This window comes from Callorhinus ursinus, unplaced genomic scaffold (genome assembly GCF_003265705.2).
Source record: "Callorhinus ursinus isolate GAN/ISIS: 27379988/994484 unplaced genomic scaffold, GSC_fseal_2.0 scaffold5, whole genome shotgun sequence".
Lineage (NCBI taxonomy): Eukaryota > Metazoa > Chordata > Mammalia > Carnivora > Otariidae > Callorhinus > Callorhinus ursinus.
The window spans coordinates 16,300,284-16,323,402 of NW_027397067.1; the positions used below are offsets into that span (position 1 = coordinate 16,300,284).

At 38.7% G+C, this 23,119-nt stretch overlaps 1 protein-coding gene across 3 annotated transcripts in view; it reads right to left on the reverse strand.

The window, feature by feature from the left end:
- CYP7B1 (cytochrome P450 family 7 subfamily B member 1) overlaps positions 1–22,888 on the reverse strand; it is a 184,011-nt gene extending 161,123 nt beyond the window's left edge. For 2 of the 3 annotated variants that reach the window (XM_073892825.1, XM_073892826.1), the window contains exon 1: positions 22,759–22,888. In XM_073892825.1, coding sequence (XP_073748926.1) covers positions 22,759–22,871 — 113 coding nt within the window. In that variant the 5' untranslated portion in view covers positions 22,872–22,888. The remainder of the gene's footprint in view (positions 1–22,758) is intronic. The other variant, XM_073892827.1, reaches the window with a different exon arrangement.
- Positions 22,889–23,119: the final 231 nt, after the last annotated feature.

A 23,119-nucleotide genomic window follows, 5' to 3' on the forward strand; every position in this document is an offset into this window, starting at 1 on the left:
GATGCAGTCCCATCTTCTTAACAAGACCTTGTGTGAACTGTGTACAGTACTGTCTTCAAACCATTCGCTCCTATGCATATTCCATGGTGAGGAGAAATGCAGGGATTATGAGGGAGGCAGGAAATGAGAAAGACAGACATGTTCCAAAGTTGAGATTCTGAAACTGCTTTCCAAATTTTCAAATGTGAAAATTTCTTTAGTTTGCAAAAACTGTTATAAATGATAGCACAGAACATACACATTCAGCTTATGGAGAGTCACACAGTATGGTAGTTATCCTAATTACAGCTCAAAAACCTACTATGGTAGATTTTTTTAGTGCATCAATAAGAATATTATAGTTGCAATTTTATCTTATCTAAAAGAATTACTTGTAAAACTACATACATAAGTACAAGCTATGCATAAGTCTAAAAAGGGTCATGGGATGTATTAAAATTACTTTGATATATGAGAATAAGCCTACCTGTTCATGAATGATCATATTGATTTTCTTTTTCGACTCTTCTTCAGTTATGTTTAATGATCAATTTTACTTCTATTAACCAAACAACTAGCCAAGAAAAGTTTCTAGAATTTCTGGTAATAGTTTACATTCAAGGAAATCAAGACAATGAATTATCAACACTTGGGTGGAATTGGTTTGAGAGGATAACACAAATAGGTAAGAAAATAGGTTATTTCACTAAGTTTTCATAATTCACTTGAAACCTTGGTTAAATGCCTCAATGATCAGGGCTACCAACTGTTTGCTACAGCACAAGTCTGCACAGTATTAAAGGGATACATTTTAATAGTTCATATCCTTTTTGAGAAGAAACCATTTTGGGTGGCCATTATCACCTAAAAGTTCAAATACCTCCAATCAGCTTTCAGATAATTGCTGTATTCATTAATCTTATAAATCAAAATTAACTAAAAAACTCTGTAGTATTCTTCCCCCACCCCAAACATTTTCCCTCCCTATTTTATTATTCATTGTTATAAACCACTGGTGAAAAACTAATGTTTTTCAGTTATTTCTTACATTAATAAAAAAATCTAAAAGATAAGGTGAACTAAAAGGTATTATTTATATTTCGAGGAGCAATTATTTTGTAACTTGCTCTTTTGATGCCTTTCCAGTATTTGGTTTTTTTAAAAAAAATAATTTACTCACCTTCTTCTATGATAATTTTACAAGTGAAGTTACTTTTTTTTAAAAGATTTATTTATTTATTTATTTATTTGAAGAGAGAGAGAGAGAGAGAGAAAGAGAGCATGAACGGGAGGGGCACAGGGAGAGGGAGAGGGAGAGAGAATCTGAAGCAGATTCCAGTCACCGCACCCGTGTAGTTACTTCGTAACGCTATACTTAACTTAATGACTGATCTACAATCAACTTGAGTTTTTTATATATAACGAGAGTTAGAGAAAGAGAGAGACCATTGATGGAGAGCTTTCCATGTACCTGAAACTGTACTGAGCACTTCACATCAATATCTTATTTACTCTTCAAATCAAAACTACTAGATATGTCTTATATCACCAATTTACTTAGGAGAAAACTGAGGCTCAGAGAAGTGAAGCAGTTTATCTAAGATTATATAGTTGGTAGCTGACTATATTTGAATTCAAAGGTTTGTTTGATTTTTGGCATAACCAGATGCCTGACTTGGCCATTTGAAAAAAACAAAACAAATCAAATGCTCCATTTGAGTGGTTCCAATTCCTGACAGATTATCCAAAATAGACTACAAACTATATAAGATCAGTTGCATAGGATTATTAGCTACACACCAGCTCTTTTTTTAAGATCACCCCATTATACATCTTGCAAAAAATGTGTATTAAAAATTAAAATATTGTTTTTAATGCTCATGGGCATCATACTCTGCTAAAAATGTTCTTCTGGGTTAAATTATCATTAAAGTATTTCAATCATTAGCAGCACACAATTGAACAAAACAAATTAAGTGCATTACACATTTTGACACATTATTATTCAACCTAAAAAGCAAAATTTATTGGAATCTAATCCTTTAATGAAATGCATGGGAAGGATGGTGCAGCGCCCTAATTAAAGGAGTCTTGACAAACACAAACATTTTGAATCTTCACATTTTTCCCCACCCAAGGGATTTTTATACCTTGAGACAATGGTGAGGTTCAATAAGAGCTGGAAGATCGTGGAAGAGGAAGTAGGAGAGTCTCTTGGGCATCCAAGCATGTTCCTGGGCATATCAATGTTAGATTAAAAGTTTATAAAGTATATGAAAGTTGAGAGCCCAAAACTACCTTCACACTATCCTCTGTGGGTCCTCCCAGGGATGTACAGGGCTCATTTCGTATTCTTCTTTTCCAAGGATCTTTTTAGCCCTTTCTAAGTCCCAATTCCCTATTAATTGTTCAATCTTTAATAAAAAGATTAAATATTACTACTTGAATGTGCTCTATCTGTTATATTTCACAGCAGTGTCAACTGCTGGTATTCAGTTCAACATCTACCTTTCTGTATCGCAGTCTTTTCTTCTGCCTCTTCAAGGCAAATCGATTGCTCCCTCCATCCTCCAAATAGAACCTTTGCTTCCCCCCAAGCCTCCTCCCCATGCCTCGGCCCATGCCTCTACCTTCATTCCACCATCCCAGCCAAGCAAACAAGGGACAGTCCTTTTCTCCTGAAAACTGAGATCCTGCACATCCTGACAACACTCTTTGCCGAAGTCCTTCCAGAACAACATGGGAACAGCTAGCTCTTTCTCCTTCCTTTCTGATGTCCATGAGGACCAGTTTTCCTACCATTCATCTTTACTTCATCTTTATTGCTTAGTATTCTCCACGACTCAATTGTTTTGTGAATAGATCTCCTCACCTTTCACCACAATGCATTCCTAAAAGCCATACTGGAAAGCAGACTTTGATTCATGTTTTCCACCTGGCACCATGCATTATTCCAATAATGAGTGGTGACACATCAACCAGAGGTGAGACCAACAGGGTGTCATAAAACCAAAAAAAAATGTGACATCTCTGTATCTCAAAAATAATTTTGGGGAAAAATACAACTATGGCTTAAGTTATAGTGTTTTAGGGCTGAAATGGACCTGAGATCTCCAGTACAAGCCCCTCATTTCACAGGTGGGGATCCTAAGGCACAAAGAAGGTAAGAAATTTGCCCTGAATTTCAGAGCTGGGATGGGGTGGGAATGGAACTCAAGCACAGTTCTGTTGACACACAGACCAAAGCCCTTTCTAAGACACTGTACTGCCCTGTTATAAATGCCTATTATAAGGGGCATGCATACTTTACACAGTGATTATTTAAGGAGGTTTAATTTGTAATAAAGTATTCATCTACCATAAAGAATAAAACTACTGAACCATAAATCTAAAACCAATATACTCCCCATAATAAACATTAAACAGACAATAACACAAATAAAAACCCCCAGCGAGCTCCTGGAGAGCACAGCCATGCCTCTGTTCCCATGGTACCTGGCACAGCATGGTCACACGTATGCTGTGGACGAACCCACAGTCCATCACTGGCCTCCTTAGGCTTCATATGCGGCTGGTCACTAGAGCTATAAAAACTATCCAGGGTAAATCTGAACACCTCTTCCTTCCCCCATAAATCTCCCAGTAGCATGCAGAGATAATCCAAAAATTAATTGATCATTTAATTCAAAGATTAATTTGCAGCATCTAAATAATTTGAAACTGTCACTAAAGACTTTAGTTGAGAGGATTCAGAACTATCACTCTGAACCCAGGGTGAATATTGGTTTATGTGAGGAGTTTTGAAAACAATTGCCTCAGTCCTCACCAACTGCATCAGAATCTCAGGGGTGGGATCTGAGCATCATTTTTTTTTTTTAAATCAATACACTTAAATTCTGATACACCGAGAGAGCGAAGAACCACATGTTTAGAGATAGAAGTTTTGTCAGGTAGGTCCTTCCCTCTTTTTTTTTTTTTTTTTTTTGTATATTTTCTACCCAGACTAGCAGAATTTTTTCAGTTTCAAGTGACAGAAATCCAATCTACTTAGGCTCAAAGGAAGATCTGCTCACATAACTAAAGTCAGAAGTAAAACTGGCCATCTATTTCTAGCTTAAGTTCTATGGCCAGTCATCTCAATTACTCTCTGGCTTACTCCTTCAACTATTGTGCTTCTCACACCACACATAGCTCACAGGCAAGGCCATAACTCCATCAGTTTGAAGCTCTGCCTTCTCACCTTGCCTGTGCAGTGAATATGGCCAGAGAAAAACATAATCCTGCTGACAGGTCTCACTGTAAATCAATGACCCCAAATCTCAAATGGCCCTGAATTTGGTCTAGCAATCATGCCACATTTCCCTACTCCATTCACTCTCCCATGATGCTGGTCAACTAAATCATACTTTCCCTTTCCTTTGTTCCTCAAATTTCTAACACCCTGTCCCCCATTTTACTCTCATCCAATGACCCTGCTTCCTACTTTACATGAGAACTGAAGTAATCTGAAGACACATTTTGCAGACTCTCAGCACCATATCCCCCCACCAACCAGCACTGCATACCCATGCTCTGCCTTCCTACCTTCTTCTAGGAAGGAATAATTCAGGCCCCTATCTAATCCAACCCTCCTCTTGCACAGGAGATCTTGCCTGGGATGGTTAGTCTCATGTCAACCTGATTGGGCCTTGGTGCCCAGATATGTGGTCAAACATTATTCTGGCTATTTCTGTGAGGGTGTTTTTGGATCAGACTAACATTTAAATTGGTTGGCTCTCAATAAATCAGATTGCTCTCCATAATGTTGGTGAGCCTTATTCAATCAGTTAAAGGCCTGAATAGAACAGAAAGGCTGACTTTCTCCAAGCAGGAAGGGATTCTGCAGCAGATGGCCTCTGGACTTGAACTGCAACATTGGCTCTTTCCTGGGTCTTCAGCCTGATGGTCCACCCTGCAAATTTTGGGCTTGCCAGCTGCCATTACCATGTGAACCAATTCTTTATAATATACATATATATTACACACACACACACACACACACACACACACACACACACACACACACCCCTACCTTATTGGTTCTGTTTCTCTGGAGAACCCTGACTAATATATGATCCTTCTCATTAACACAAGAAATTCTGTCTGGAAATTCTTACCTCTCTGGTGTATATCATCATTTTCTCTTTCTATACGATCCTTCCCATTTGCATTCAAACATGCTGTCATTTCTCTTATATATATATCTAAAAATAAAACCTTTTCTTAATTAAATGTCCCCAACCAGTTACTGCCCCCATTTCTCCGATTCCCTCTGCAACAAAACTTTTTGAACAAATCTTTGTTGAAAGATGTATCTGTAGTCATTGCCTTCCATTCCATTCCTGCCTTTTTCCATTAAGCCTCTCCCAAAACAAGTTTTCAGCTCTGCTACTCCACAGAGGCTTATCTTGTTGAGATCAACAATGGTCTCTATCTCACTAAATTCAAGAGTCATTTCTTGGTCCTATTCTCACCTGACTTGTCAGCAGCATTCAGTACAGTTCATCAGTCTCTCTTCCTTGACATGATCTCTTCACTTGGACACCACACTCTCAGGGTTTTCTTCTACCTCACTGATTGCCCCTTGCCAGTCCTCTTTTGCCTAAATTCTGGATGTGGGAGTAGCCAAGGCACAGCCCTTGGTCCTTCTGCTCTTTCACACCTACACTGTCCCCTTACTCTCATCTACGCTCATTGCCTTACTTCTCTATCTATATACCAATGACTCACAAAGTTATGTCTCCAATCCAGACCTCTCTCCTGACCTTGAGATGCAAATATCCAACTGCCCATAGGGCATGTTCATTTAACTGTCCAAAGCTGAGCCGCTGATCTTCCCTCCCAAATGCACCCAATCTGCAGTTCTCTACATGAACTCATGGCAGATCCATCCTTCAGTTGTCAACAAATCTTAAGAGTCTCACTTAACTTCTCTCTTCCGGGAAATCCTGCCAACTTTACCTTCAAAATATAATCCACTTCTGACTATTTTCACCACTTTCACTGCCCAAAAACTCATCTGACCCAAGTTACAGTCACTTCTTAACCTCCTATTGGTGTCTGGCTTCCACTCTGCTCTCTATGCTGCAGGCAGAGTGATCATTTTAAATCACAAATCAGACTTTCTGATTCTGCTCTTCCCAATACTCCAATGGCTCACGTCCCTAGGAATTAAAGCCAAAGCCTTACAATGGTCTTGTAGGCCTTCACAATCTGATTGTTACTCCTCTGACCTGATTTTCAACAATATTATGCATTGTCACTTACCTCCCACAATGCTGACCAGCTCACCATACCCCAGAGATACCAGGCATGCCTCACCTTTCCATTCTTATACTAGAACGTTCTTTCCACTGACATTCACAGTCTCCTCCTCCTTGATTCTTTCAATTCTTTGCTCAAATATTACCTCCTTAGCAATGGCTAACCTTATGACCCTATTAAAGGGGGGTGGGAGGGATGGGGTGGCTGGGTGATAGACACTGGGGAGGGTATGTGCTATGGTGAGCGCTGTGGATTGTGTAAGACTGTTAAATCACAGACCTGTACTTCTGAAACAAATAATACATTTTATGTTTAAAAAAAAAAGAAAAAGATAGTAGGAAGGGAAAAATGAAGGGGGAGGAATCGGAGGGGGAGACAAACCACAAGAGACTATGGACTCAGACACAAACTGAGGGTTCTAGAGGGGAGGGGGTGGGTGGAGGGGTTAGCCTGGTAATGGGTATTAAAGAGGGCATGTATTGAATGGAGCACTGGGTGTTATATGCAAACAATGAATCACGGAACACTACATCAAAAACTAATGATGTAATGTATGGTGATTAACATAACATAATAAAATTAAATTTAAAAAAATTATAGCTAGTCCCACTTCCAGATCCCTCTTATTCTGCTTTACTTTTTCCATAGCGCTTATTCACATGATATATAATTTACTTATTTATTGTGTTTTTATTTAGTGTCTGTCTGTCTCTGGGTTCCACAAGTGCAGTTTTTGTGTGTGAGTGTCTGTTTTGTTAACTGGTGTTTCCCAAGCATCTAAAATAATGCCTGGCACATATCTGACACTCAAGAAACATTTGTTGAATGAAGAAGAATGATGTCCAGCTATCCTTTCTGATTTTTTGTTGTTGTTGTTTATTAGCTGAATTTTCTCTAAAGTAGACCTGCTTCCCTCAAGATAGGGCAAATGGCTGCTAGCCGTTTCCAGGCTCACATCTTTAGAACTCTAAGACCATAAATGAGTGGGATCTTCCCTGTCAGCTGCAGTTTGAAAAATTCAAGTGGAAGACTCAGCTCATACGCCTACCTTTTAACCAATTACTTTGGCCCAGAAGACGTGTCTTGTGAAAGGATGGCAGATAACATTTATATGTAACTTAAGATGTTGGTGAAGACGTGACATCTGTGAGAATGGTCCTGAGTTGGCAGTTACCTCAATTTTTTTTAATAACCTGCCCATCCCTCTTTCCCTTTTCCAAATAAAAACCATGAAGGTGGAATTGAAGGAAAAATAATGTCTATGCCTACAATTGCAAAGATAGTATTACAACAGGACATCCTACAGCACTGCATATTCAATATGTTCAAAAAGTGGACTCATCCTCTTAGCCCCACACCTAATCCTCCTAAACAGTCTCTATCTTATCGAATGACCCAGTTCCAGTCACTCAAGTCCTGAAGCCAAAGAGTCATCCTTACACCTTTCCTTTCCCCCTTCCTTCCATCTACATGTAATCCAATGACCCAGTCTAGTAGTTCCTACTGCTAAGAATTTCTTTAATCTAGCCCCCCCATCAACACTTGTTTTTCTGTGCTTGGTCTCCATCCTGGTTATCTATTATACTGCCTCATGGAATTGCTTGATTATTTATGTGTCTTTATAGATTTTGGGTTCCTCAAGGACAGAAACTGACTTGTATCTCTGTAGGTAACCAATAAATATTTGTTGAATTGAACTGAAAAGAACATACAAAATGGAAAAGGGATTTAAGAGAGGGATTGGGGTGGAAAATCCATTTCTTTTCCCTTTATGATTGTTGGGAAATTCATGTCAGTAGTAACAGTTGACACTAGTAGCCTCAACTTCTCCTCCCAGTGCAAGTCACAGCCTTATGGGATCATGTGAAAGAAACTCAGTATATAAACATGGACCAATATAGGTGTTAAAGCAATACTGAATTAATAGAACAGGGAAATGTGAACACTAAAGATTGGGATTGGGACCTATTTATACATATCTTCCCGATTCAGTTGTAAACTCCTTGGAGGCAGAAATGGTATTTTATTCTGCTTTCTACTCACCTCAGGGTTTTCCATATTGTAGGAGTTCAATTATTATTTACTGAATAGTGCATACCTCCTTTTCTTCAAGGGTCTGAGCAATAAAACCTTTTCACATTCACCCAACTTCCTCCAAAACTATTTCTGACCCTCAAAGGTAAAATAACTTGTGGAAAGTCTTACCTCAAATAAATAGCACAGTGTACTCAAACTCCTCCTTATTTCTCTGGTTCTAAAGCTCTTACTCTTAAACAATCTGCCATATTGCCACCTGAAATATTCTGAATAAATGTAAATAGGGGTGGTCAAATACCTTACCCTCTTCTATTTCACTTTTGTACCAAGAGTTTCATCTGATTTGTTTTTTGAAATGGCTTTCTTGTCTGTGATCTGAGTTCTGGGGACATTCTTAGATTTTCAAATGTCCTTACCCAATTCCATTCAAACAACTCTTTTCTCTAATTCTCAAAAAGAGTGTTGCTCTCTTCTCATGGCCCTGAACTCACTATGGGATTCAGGGTCTTATAATTATTATATGTTGGGCCTTTATATTTTTTAAGATTTTATTTATTTATTTGACAGAGAAAGAGATTGACAGCATGCACAAGCAGGGGGAGTGGGAGACGGAGAAGCAGGCTTCCCGCTGAGCAGGGAGCTTCACGTGGGGCTCCATCCCAGGACTCTGGGACCATGACCCGAGCCAAAGGCAGACGCTTAATGACTGAGCCAACCAGGTGCCCCATGTGGGGCCTTTAAACTACTCTTGTAGTTTAAGGTAGCCTAAGAGTAATTCCCAATAACTGACTTAGCTATAACTCACATGGAGCCATGAGTCATATTCTTTATAGTCCAACTGTGTATGTCAGGTTTCACAGCATTTTGTGAACCAAAAATGACTAAAAAGAAAATTGTCCACAGGTTTTATTGTCCATATTATCATGAGCATTGGTTCTATTTAAGGATAGTTCTTTTTTAATTATTAATGTATTACTTATTGACTGCCTAGAATATGCCAGGCATTTATTTCTAGGTACTGAAGACATAGAGATGAATAAAAAGCAGACTCTGATTCTCATCCTAGTTGCTGACACACTGGCCAGAGAGTAATGCATATTGACTAATAATTATAATACATCATGATGTGAATTCTGAGGTGCTGGTGGAGGCTGTAGGAGGAGATGGTAAACTTTGCCTGGGAAAGAGCCGGAAAAACTCCAGAGAGGTGCAGCTTTTATGTTGGGTCTAAAAGGGCAGAAAGAAGAGTATTGTAATGTAGTCAGAAGAAGACATACTGTATTTGAGGACAGGTACATTCTGTATAGCTGAAATATGTGTAGTCTGAGGGGTTAATTTGAGAATGGCAATGTCCCTATAGAATCAAATTATTTCCAAAGTGATTATCTAGTCTGACTTCCTTATTTACGTGAGAAAACTGAGGCTCAGAGAGAGTGAGAAATATCATGCCATTTCCTCTCCTGTGGGAATTCCATTATTTCTGATTTCATAAATATCATGATCTTAGTTGCTCTCTTCTAATAAAAATAAGTTTTCTAAGTTATTTTCTTAACCTGGTTGTAATTGTACCATTCCAGTGAAAGCCTGGAGACAGTAATTGGAGAAGAAAAGCACTCACTACTGTGGATTCTTCTTTACTTGATCTTACCAAGACTTCAGAGACCCGTGAAAAGTAAGCTCTAGATGTAGCTGAAATTCTAGTCATTTTTCTAAAGTCAACCTGTGACAGACAGAAACAATGTCCCTGTATGTTTCTTCCCTGTTTTTCCTTCTATTGATAACAAATTCTAAACAAGGAGGGGGATTTGAAAATAAATTTGTGCATATCATAATTACAGTAATAAAACTATCATTGTTCAAAGCTGTTGAGAAATAAAGAATGATCAATTTTAAGTGATTAAATAACCTAGCGTTATTCTAAATTTGCTACACAGGTCATGAGATATCCTACAAATCTGAGTTATCCTAGAATACCTAAAGGCCCTCTTACCCTATCATATAAACAGTGCTTGAGACTCTTTGGTTATGTGTTCCTTTTTCTAAGACATGAACAATTTTTAAAGTCCAAAAATAGACACTATTTCAGCTTTTGGTTCTATTTGGCCAGCATTTCTTCTCAAACATGACTGTTTTAAAAGAGTACAAATACAGAGTTTCAAAGAGGGACTGAGTTATCTTAGTCCCACTAAAGCAGATTGAGGAAACTGACATGAATCAGTCACTTTAGCTCCTAAAAAAGGAAAGACTAGACCTTTAAAAATATTATAGTTGCCTATAAAGTGGAGCATAATTTGCATATATCTTCCAATGCAGTGTAATTAAGACCATTTTTACCTACCTCCTCAACTTCATTAACTTATATTTGGAACTAAAGAAACTTTCTATAGTAGATCTCCAGTGAACAAAGGGAAAAGCACAAGAACAAATAAAATATAGAGATGCTTCTAGAGTATGATTTTTGCTTGAATATTCTTGAGATCTATGTTTGTCTCAAGGTAACTGTCACTGCCTAAGAAGTAAATCACAATATAGCAGAGTTCAAACATAAATCATAAAATTAGAAGGAGCATTGCTAAGATGCCCTCTAATAAGACTATTCTATTATAGATCTATCCTGTAAAAACCAAGCCCATGTTGGGTCATTTTGTTAAAAAAAAAAAAAAAAGACAATTAGGGGAGGTGAATAAATACAAAAGAAGAAGAATCAATTAGTGAAGAGATAAAAAGTTAGGACTGGATCTTTGTCAAAGAACATAAGTGCTATTTACAGAACTGTTACCCACAAATGTCACGGCAATGGCACTTTTTTTTACATAATAGTTTATCTCTCTAGTGAAAAATACACTCAATCTTTGTCTGGGAAATAAACTACTGAACTTTTTTTCCCCTCATTTTCATTAGTTAAGTAGTTGAAACAATATTCAGTGTGGCACAAAGGAATCCAGGTCTACTTGAGACCTAAAATGGGTAAAATCTGAGTAGCACAGTAACGCATATTATAGCCCAGATTGCTTATGCTTATTGCTTATTGTTGGAGAGTAAATAGCTTTGAATCACATTGTTATGATGGCTTTATTCCATGGTCCCTAGGAATGCTGTGGGATTTGATTTTCTATACCTTTCTTTTTTGGGTTAACACATCCCATCTATGGAATAAGTTAGAAAAACTGTGGAGTGGCCATGTTATCCACAGTCAGAAGATTCTATCCACCTGCAGTGGGATGGGTTCCATCTCCAAGGCCTCTCTGTATGGTAACTCTAGAGATTAAAATAAGAGGGGGAAAGTTCTATAAATAAATATGGAGAATTTCAGTTTAGAAAGAAAACACTGATTTGAATCAATTCCTTTAGAAAAATAAAATTTTCAAAGCCTTTGCTTTTGGATTCCTTCCCTTAAAAAGTAAGTGCCATTTTAACTTCAAAATATGTCCTGTTTTTAGAATTGGGGTATTAAGCTATGTACTATTGCCCACAAATGCATCAGAGTCACAAATGCTGTGGTCAAAAGTCTTTACCCTTCTTCAGTTGACTGGTGATTTCATATGTTCTAGAAATATTTTTATCTTTTGGCATGATGCTCTATACCATATGGCACAACACACTGACAAGCAAAAAGGGTAGAACTAGTTTGAAATATATACACATATATACACACATATATTTATACATTTATATATTCACACACACACACACACTGAATGTATAGTGAAAGAATTTGCATGTATGCCTGAAAAGAAATATAAGGGCAAAGTTACACATTCTGCAAATAGTACTGAGATTCTTTGTCCATGTGAAAAAGGCCATTCAAAATCCAAAGCAAGACTGAAAGTTCACTATAGGCCTGAAAGCATTCAAGAGACATATCAAGAACCACTACGCTTTGCGACATCGAGTAATATTTGAACTGTCTGTAACACTTTCTCACACAATATTTAATGCTGCTTCTATAAGTGAAATAAGAACTGCAGCAATGACACGTGCAACAGCTTAGCTTGTATAATCCTGTTCTGAAGGATTGTTAAAATGGGAAACACACTAAACTGTCTTCAATTGATTACCAAAGGGTGAAATAGCCTTCCCCTTTGATTCCAGGTTGCTTCAACATTGTTTTCCCTTTGAAAATAGTGATCTTGAATCAAATTTTACAAGTTTTCAGAAAGAGTCAGATGTGACTCTCAGCCTGCTTACTATTCTTTGTGGTCAAGACGCATGTTCTTCTAGAAGAAAACAAAGAGGAGAAGCTTCTTGATGATTTCTTAGAGACGACACCAAAAGCATGGGGAAAAAAAAGCAACAATAAACAAGTGGGACTACACCTAACTAAAAAGCTTCTGCACAGCAAATGAAACAATCAATAAAATGAAAAAGCAACCTACAGAATGGGAGAAAATATTTACAAACCATATATCTGATGAAGCATTCATCTCCAAAATCTATAGGGAACTCCTACAACTCAAATGCAAAACAAACAAACAGATTAAAAATGGACAAAGGAGGGCACCTGGGTGGCTCAGTCGGTTAAGCATCTGCCTTCAGCTCAGGTCATGATCCCAATGTTCTGGGATCAAGCCCCGCGTTGGGCTCCCTGCTCAGCAGGAAAGTCTGCTTCTCCTTCTTCCTCTCCCTCTGCTCATGTGCTCTCTCTCTCTTGCTTACTCTCTCTCAAATAAATAAATAAAATCTTAAAAAAAATAAAAACAAAAATGGACAAAGGAACTAAATAGACATTTTTCTAAAGAAGACATATTAACGGCCAACAGGTATATGAAAAGGTGCCCAACAACACTAATCATCAGGGAAATGCAAATCGAAACCACAATGATAGCATGCCAGGATGGCTTTTATCAAAAAACCCAAGGGGCACCTGGGTGGTTTAGTCGGTTAAGCATCTGACTCTTGATTTAGGCTCAGGTCATGATCTCCGGGTCGTGGGATCAAGCCCTGTGTTGGTGCAGCTACCCTGGAAAGCAGTATGGAATTTCTTCAGAAAATTAAAAATGGAACCACTGAATAATCCGGTAATCACACTTCTGGGTATATATTAAGAAATAATTAAAATCAGGATCCCACGATCTGCACTCCCATCTTCATTAAAGCATTATTTACAATAGTCAAGATATGGAAGAAATCTAAGTATCTGTCTACAGATAAACGGATAAAAAAATGTGGTATATACATACAACAGAATATTATTAACCCTTAAAAAGGTAGGAAATCCCACCATTTGTGATAACTTGGATGAACCTGAAAGACATTATGCTAAGTAAAATAAGCCAGATGTAGGACAAATACCCAATGATACCACTTATATAAGGAATCTAAAATAGTCAAACTCATAGAAGAAGAGAGTAGAATGAACAAACATTAACAGGGGCCAGTGGGGAGGAGGAAATAGAAGTATTAGTCAAAGGGCATGAACTTTCAGTTATACAAAATGAACAAGTCCTAGAGATCTGTATAGCATAGTCCCTGTAGTTAATAATACTATAATACTATTAACTGTAGTTAATAATCGTATACTTAAAAATTTGCTAAGAGGATATATATTATATCAAGTGTTCTTATCATCATCATCATCATCATCATCATCAATAAACACGGGAGGAAACTTGCATGTGATGGGTATGTTTATGACAGTTTCATGGATGTAAACTTATTTATAAACTCATCAAATTATATACACTAAATAAGTACAGATTTGTGTATGTCCAAAGGAAGAAAAAAAGGGCAGGGTCCTATGTCGTTTGTCCTATTCTCCATTGTATCTGAACAAGAGCATGCACTGAATCTCAAATCTTCTGCTGAGTCATTAAATGAAAGGGTGCAAAAGCCAGTATATGAGATAAGGAAAAAGATGTATTTTCTCACACTGTCCATCAAATGTGACTTTCACACAATCCAGTGCAGCAGAGATAGAGCATACTATCATTATCTGCTGTTCTTAGTTTTTTTTTTTTGCTTTTCTTAGATTTTTAACACATTCTTCTTTTGAAGTCCTAATGTATTTATTCCTGCCTTAATTAAATTTCTACTACTAATGCTTAAAAGTGGTATTACATCATAATACTTTAGTTTTCAGTAAAGAGTAAATGTATATGTCAGAACATTATTGCAAAGATTTAAAAAGAATAAGAGAAAAAGATAAAACAATGTTAAATTTTTGGACTTGAAGTCAAACACAGTGGGTCTGAATCCTAGACCCCACTACATTCTGGTTGTATGACTTTGGAAACATTATTTAAATGAGACTGACTTCTTACCTCTATAAAATGAGAAAAGTTATTGTGAGGGAAGATTCAATAAATTTAACACAATAATGAATATAAAATACATGCCTCTATGTCTAGTAGGCACATAGGAAGTGCTCAAAAGTGTTGGCTGTTCATAATAACAAGCCAAAAACAATTTTATAGTACTATATACTCAATACACAAAAATAGATTAGCGTCAACAATATTGGAGTAGCTAACCCTAAAGTGATAACTGTCCAACACCCAAAGAAGTTGATCCCCTCACATCCTGCCCCAAAAGGACAGCACCGCCAAAATTCAATGTGATGACATTAAATCCTCACTAGACATGACTGAGCAACAAGCCACTTGTCTTCCTGAGATAAAGTGGTTTGGATGTTCATAGTCCCAAGGTACAGCTAATACAAAGCAATGCTTTCACCAGCATGATGTTGATTTTCAGGCAGAAAACATCGTGTCTCTAATAGTTTATGAGTAATCGTCCTACCATTATTTAAGGGTACTAAGGACCAAAATGTGTGTGATTGTATGTGGTTAACTAAACCAGGCTCAGCCCTTTCTCAAAGGGGTGCTGATCTGTTAAATAAAGTACACTGTACATCTATACCAGGGAAAGCAATCATAAGCACAGTTATAAAATCCAGTACCTAGAACTGAAAGTTAACAGTACCTATGTTTAAACTCTGAATTTGAAGAAGCAGGAATCTTAGGAATTGACTGCACTACAATCGCTAGGTTTTCAGTTAGGTTTACACTAAAGAATAACATTGCACTGATACGTTCTCCATTTATAAATATTCATGATAGGTAAGCACTTGCTTAAGACATCTTCACTTTCTAATTTAGCTGCAGAAAATGTGTTATATATGACATTTGATATATCATTTTTGTATGCAATTTATATACCTTGATATCAACATCTACAACTCTAAAATATTCATATTAGAAATAGAGAATTACCACACCAAACTGTCCATTCATGCATTCATCCTTCATTTCTTATGACAAAAGTCGCTGAGAAACTGGTCAGTAAAGTAAAGCATTTTAAGTTTCTTCTTCATTATTATCAACTATTTAGGATAAAGTTATGAGGAGAAATGACAATGGATTTAAATCCTGTTATGGTTGCACTCTTATTAAAATTTCTATTAATTTCTGCATTAAGCAATTACAGACTTAATTAATCCTTCCCATTTTCCAAAAAAAAATCCTGTCCCAAATACTTCTGTGTTGAAAAAAAATGCCAAAGCCATAAAAATGAGCACTCTGGCTATAAAAATGCACGATATAATAGATGTCACCTTCTCTTATTCAGCAAAGTAGCTTTCTATAATTTTGTCCTTTGCCTTTCACAGAAGAGTAACCTGAAGTAGTTTCAGTGGGATTTTACTTTGGATAAAATACAAAAATATTCTCCTACAAGAGGCTGTTAATCTTTCCTCTACAGCCTATGGTTCTCTCTGCTCTCCTACTTTTGGGAAGTCAGTAAAGTGCAGGATCCCATCCCCCTACGTCCTCTCAAATCCTCAGAGTCCTCTTCTGTCTTACCCTCCAGGCTGTGGGCAGCAGGACGTAGGGATGCACCAAGTCTGGGAAATAAGAAATCTGACCAGTTCACATCTGGATCTCAATGCCTACAATCTAAGACTTATTTTCAAAATGATTTTAAAGATTCAGAGATGCAAGATACATAACAAGCTTTCAAAACTTATTTGTATATTGATGGATAAGGAACAAAGACTGATGAATAGCCCATGATGATCTGTGAAGTTTAGGACCCCAAATTCTCAAATTATTATGCATTAGTATAGTGATGAAGGCACTGAGTGTTTAGAAATGTTTATTTTCTGTCCTACTCTTCACGGGCAACCAGCAAAGTCACCCAGGGCCCAGTCTTTTCTACCCCTTGAACTTTCTTACAAAAGGCATTGTATTTTAAGGCTAAGGGCATGGCAGATATGATGACTGCGTTAGTTTTCTATGACTACTGTAAAAAATTACCGCAAATTTGTGGCTAACACAACACAGATGTATTATCTTACAGCTCTGTGGCCCAGAAGTCCAAAGTGGGTCTCGGACTAAAATCAAGATGTTAGCAGAGCTAGGTTCTTTTCCGGAGGCTCTAGAGGAGAATCCTTCTCTTTCCAGCTTTCAGAGGCTGCCCACATATTCTTTGTCTGTTAGACTCCTTAATCCATCTCCAAAGCCACCAGTGGTTGGTAGACTTCCTCTCCTACCTCCTTCTTCATTCCATGTTAATTTGTGATTACATTGGGCCCACCCAAAAGTTCAGGATAATCCCTCATTTTAAGGTTAGCTGATTAACAACCTTCATTTCATCTGCAACCTTAATCTCCCCTTTGCCAAATAACCTAACGTTTTCATAGGTTCTGGGAATGAAGGTGAGAACAACTTTGGGGCTAAGGGGGCTTTATTCTGTCTACCATAACTATAAGGGACCTGGAATCAAAAACCCAGTTCTACTTCTGAGTAAATCTGCAACCTCAGGCAAATGAGCTAATCTCTTATTGTGTTAGTCTCTTCCTCTGAAAAATAGCTTAGTAACAGTTATCTCATGAACCACAGTGAAGATTAAATGAGATAACATATGCAAAACATCTCAGCACAAAGTGTGGCATAAAGTAGGCCCTCAGTATTGTTCTTCTCTGTCTTCCCTTACCTTCCTCTCAAAAATCAACATGATAGTGGGGTGGAGCTGGATGTTGCATCCAGGTCCATTTGACTTCATAGCCACGCTCTTTGCCTTACACTACACTGCCTTCTACAAGAAGGTCCCATTGTTGGGGAACAGTAAGCCATGGATGACTTTATATACATAAATAGTCCCACATTTCTAAGATAAGCACTCCAAGATTTTATTCTTATAGAGGTAACGGATTTATGCTGAACTAGGATAACTTCTGAATTGATTTCCCTTACACAAAGAGATATCTTCTAAAGGATTGCCGGGATTTATCAGCAAATATGATTACAGCATTGAGCAATCCTTAATGTTGGCCTAATCAACAACATATTAAACAGTCACTTTGAAGGGCACACAAACAGTGAAGTGTTTTCAGAGCTCACATGTTCCTGTAATTATAGAATAGGAAGATTCTCTACCTTCAGGACCTTCTTTTTTTAAGTTACAAAGTAAAACAGCAAAGCAAGCCTGAAATCTGTCTCAAATGGTAACAAGACCAATCCAAACACTGCAGTTTAATAAGGGAAAGTGTAGCACACGCATAACTGATTACTTGTTGCCACAAATGTGCCTGGAGGTCTCTCTAGCACCTTCTATGTAAAAACAGAAAAATCCACCTGCTAAACTCAGCACAATCTTGAGTAGAAAATTACTTTGCTTTCAGCTGCCCACAACCTTTTCCTATATTTTGTCATGAGAAAAGAGGAAGAAACAAGAAAAAATCCACTAATGATTGCAACCTAGCTCTTCTCATTGTCTAGGCAGTGTTAACAATGGGAGGGATCTAGAGAACCTAGGTCTAGCTTGGGAGTAATTAATCAATTAGAAAGAAGAAATAATTGACTTAGGTGATACAGTGATGTCAACAAATCAACATTTCAAAATAACTCATTATCTACATAACCTTGACATCTTACAACTTGAAAAGAAATCACTGAATTTTTACTTTGACTCATCTTACCAGCATTTAAATCTTATTTCTTACCAATTACAGCCTTTTTGGGGGCACGGGGATATGTGTGTTGGGGGAGAGGGAAAGAAAATCGTCCCATTTTTTTCTCCTAATCAGCAACTAGAAAAAAAGGGTTTCTGGGAAGTGACAAAGAAACTTAATGGTACAAGCCAATTGTCTTTGAAGTGAGAGCACTTCATTACAAAATGTATTTACAGTTCTCATGCACTTTGTTTCTCACATCTACCTAGTGTAGTAGCTGTTGTTTCCATTTTCCAGTTAAGGAAAATGACTCAGACAAGGCACAGTCAGGGGTCACAGAATTCATTCTTTGAATCTCCTGCTGAGGAAGGGGATTCTCTCTGAGGTAGTCTGGAAAATGTCTTATGGTGAGGCAACCTCTTCTTCTGGGCTCAATCTTTTTTTTTTTTTTTATAGATTTTATTTATTTATTTATTTGAGAGACAGAATGAGAGAGGGAGAGAGAGAGCACGAGACGGGGGAGGGTCAGAGGGAGAAGCAGACTCCCTGCTGAGCAGGGAGCCCAATGTGAGACTCGATCCCAGGACCTCCAGGATCATGACCTGAGCCGAAGGCAGCCGCCTAACCAACTGAGCCACCCAGGCGCCCCTGGGTTCAATCTTTGAGGTGTTTCTCTAGTTCAAAACTTACACCATGCAAGTTCAGTTGTGTTCTCAGAACCTACCATTCCCCACCAGCACCTTCAGAAGGGTCTCAGCTCGGCCAAAACCTTACTCTTAGTCCAGTAAGACTCTGACCTCCAGAACTGTAAGAGAATAGGTCTGTGTTGTTTAACATCACTGAATTTGTAAAATTTTGGTATAGCAGCCATAGGAAACTAGTGCAATTTTGGTACCTGGAAGTGGCATGCTGCTGTGACAAATACCTAAAAATATACACATGACTTTGGGCAATGGGCAGAGGCTAGAAGAATTTTGAGGAAGATGATAGAAAAAAATCCAGATTGCCTTGAACAGATGATGAGTAGAAATACAGATGTTAACAACTCCCTTAGTGAGGACTCAGAAGAAAGTGAGGACTAGGGGAGAGAATATATATATATATATATACATATATATATAATCTTAAAGAATATTTACACCATCCTAAACAGACCATAAGTAAAAATATTAACATCAAAGGCACTACTGGTGAGGGCTTAAATTAAATGAGGGACATGCCACTGTAAACTGGACAAAAGGGATTCTTGTCTTATAGTTGCAGAAAGCTCAGCTACATTGTGTCCTGCAGTTACATGGAAAGCAGAATTTGTACGGGATGAACTTGGATATTTAGCTAAGAGATTTCTAAGCAATGTGTTGGAAGGGGTAGCCTAGTTTGTCTGGCTGCTTATAGTAAAATGTGAGAGGGAAGACTTAGAAGAAGGGAAGAATTCTTGGGCACAGAGGGACCAGGAACTGATGCTTTGGGAAATTCTCAGCCTATCCAGACAGCAAACTAGGAGAGTCACTGTCAAAAAAGAGTGCTCTGGAGAGAAAGCCAAGGATGTGACTGGACACATTTTGCTAGTGCCTGGGAAAAATCAAAAGGTTGGCATATTCTGTTAAAATCAAGGATAGATGGAAACCAGCCTTGAAGCTTCCCTCGACAGACAGAACTACTGTAGTCATTCAGGCAAAGCTTAATTTAGCTTATTTTGCGAGAATAACTTGATCTGGATTATTTCTTGCCTGTGCCTCTGGAAATGATAAGCAAAACCTGAACTATTTCCCAAGGTTTATATGAGGTAACCACTGAAAACTGTAATAACGAAACCCAATACTATGAAGAATAAACTGTCACTACTCTCTCACTATATAAGCTGCTTTATAAAAATATACCCCTGAGTCTCATTCCATGTTCCGGTTTGAGCACTTCCAGTTTGTGAACTGTCTTTTTGGTGTGTGCACAATAATTTCTTACTAATTACTACTTCAGTGATTCATTGGTTTCATGCTGGCTATTTTGAACTTTTGACAATTTAGTCATACACACTCATTCACATGTACAGTATTGGTCAACCATCAAAAAGATGAGGCACGTGACTGTTTCCCCTCAGCCATGTCAAAAGAAGCCAGGAATGTAAATGGAATGATCCAGGAAAAATCTGTGGAGGAGCCTCTTATTGATGGAGTCAATCCCTGTGATGTACATGAAAGACCCACAATGTTCTTGGGAATTTTTGTCCCAGAATGGATCATATTGAGATCCCTGCACTAATTTACATGATTTAAATGGTGAGATTTGGGACTTTGGAGCTGAATGAGATTTATGTGAGATCTTGGACCTTGTGTTGATACTGTGATAGGTTGAGATTTTTGTGACTGTTGGGACAGGGTGGTATATTTTGCATGTAAGTTGGACATAAATCTTTAGAGGTTAGAGGGAGCATTGTGGCAGGAAGAATGATGTTTCTCAACGATGTCCATGTCTTATTCCCCCAAACCTATGAATATGTTACCTTACATTACAAAAAGGGCTTTGCAGATGTGACTAAATTAAGGACCTTGAAATGGGAAGATTATCCTGGATTATCTGGGTGGGTTCAACATAATCACAAGGGTTCTTATAAGTCAGAGGCAGGAGCATCAGAGTATGAAAAAAAAAATTGAATCCTGGTGGCTTTTAGAAACTGGAAGAAATAAGGAAATGGATTCTCCCCTAGTTCCACCAAATGCAAACACTTTGATTGGGGCCAGTAAGGTCCATTTCTGACTTCTGTTTCCAGAACTGCAGGATTTAAAAGTCTATGTTACTGCCCCCTCCCTATCATATTTTCTGTGAACACCTTCCTCTATGCATAACAAGCCCTTTAACTATAAGTGTCCCCTTTAACACATATATGTTAGTGCCACTCTGTATTTCATTTATTTAGAAGAATTTAACCATTTTATATTTATTTTATATTGTTCTGGTAGGACTAACTTTTGTCATTTTTGCAGGGAATGGGAGGTAGGGAAAGAATAATAGAGACATGTTTGTTTTCAAGTTGGCCTTGCTAACCAGACTCTGTTTTTATATGTTGTCTTTATAATAATTTAGAAAGTATCTATATTTAAGTCAATTATGGGGCACCTGGGTGGCTCAGTCGTTGAGCGTCTGCCTTCGGCTCAGGTCATGGTCCCAGGGTCCTGGGATGGAGCCCCGCATCGGACTCCCTGCTCAGCGAGAAGCCTGCTTCTCCCTCTCCCACTCCCCCTGCTTGTGTTCCATCTTTTGCTGTGTCTCTCTGTCAAATAAATAAATAAAATCTTTAAAATATATATATATAAGTCAATTATTAGTAAAAAATGGTGATTTTTAAAAACATATGTATATGATTAATGACTTGCTGGAAATGAACTGAGTTCCTAGCACCATCCAAATCTTACCTTGAATTTATCAGTTTTATTTTAAATGTGGCCTTGGCTGACGGATAGACACTGTGGAAGATGGAACCTACATAGAATCAAGTAACACTGAAATTAAAGTATCCTAAATTCTCATGTTGGGCTCTAAAGCAAGAGCACAGCCATTGGAAAAGGCAACCTGGGGGGGAGGGCATGGCACATCCCAGGAAGATCACCGAAAATTTGCATGGGGAAAAAAAGCAATACTCCCTTCTAGAGTATTCATCCATGCACATTCTAGAAATGTCCCCAGGTATCTGAAAGAGGTACAATGGTGCCATTTTCCCCAAACCTTTGAGAAACAACCTGTATCACACAAACATATACATATAAACATATCTGTGTGTATATATACCTACGCAAACAGACCTAATCGCAAACAGAAAATACAGTGATTTCGAGTGAATGCTTCTATGTGGAGTATTTGTTTCTACTTCCACATTTCAAATCTGATAAAGAAGTGACACACTTCCACCGTTGTGTTGTTATTGGTTTTGTTCTAATAAAAATAATACAGTAAATGCACAAAATACACACTATAAATTCACTTAGTAGTCACCAAACTCCCATGAGGTATTATTATTGCGTTTTTCCACATGAGGTACAGTGATGTAAACTGAGGCATAGAGAAGTACCCAGAGTTATTGTTCGTACCATACACTGCCATTCTCCTGAAACATTTCACTTTTAACTGAAGGAAATGTAAGAAAATTCCCCTCGAAATGTTCTACGAATTCTACGCCATAAAGCATCAACTCATTGGAACTCGGCACCAAAATGTGCCTGTTTGGAAGCCGTGCGTGATGCATAATGAATAATGCAAACCTAGGGCTTTTTACATACAACCTATACCGGAGCAGCAAATCGAATTCGGTCCCATCGCTTTAATATGTATGCGTATGTATGGGGAAGACGCAGAAGCAGCCTTTGTCGTTACACACAATCCCCCAACACTCCGCTGCCCCGCAGCAAGTTCTGACTGTCCGCACTTGAAATCACGGGGGGTGGGAGGGTGAGGGGGGTACTCCCTCGGCCGGCCGGGTTGCGCACGGTCCGCAGGGCCCAGGGCGCATGCGTAGCCCCGGCAGCCGGGCCGCGCGGTGAGGCCGCCGGGGCGCTTACCTGGTGCGCCCGGCGCGCAGGCATAGGACCAGGAGCAGCAGGGCCGCAGCGAGGGCCAGGCCCGGGAAGCTGAGTAGCTGCGGCAGCAACGGCTCCAGCGAGAAGAGGCCCATGCCCGGGGACACGGCTTCCGCCGTCTGGTTCCCGCGCGGCCGCAGCGGACAGCCAGGGGTCTCTCTCGGGGCGGCGACACTACTGCTTCCCGCGGCGTCTCTTGGCGGCTCTTTCCCGGTCCGGGCGCCAGAGGCGGGCCTGCTCGCGGCGCTGCCAGGAATGTCACCGCGGGCCCCCGAGGCTGAGTCTCAAAGTTCTTGCACTCCCCTCCCCCTGCCCAGCCCCCACCCACGCGCACCGCCCCGCT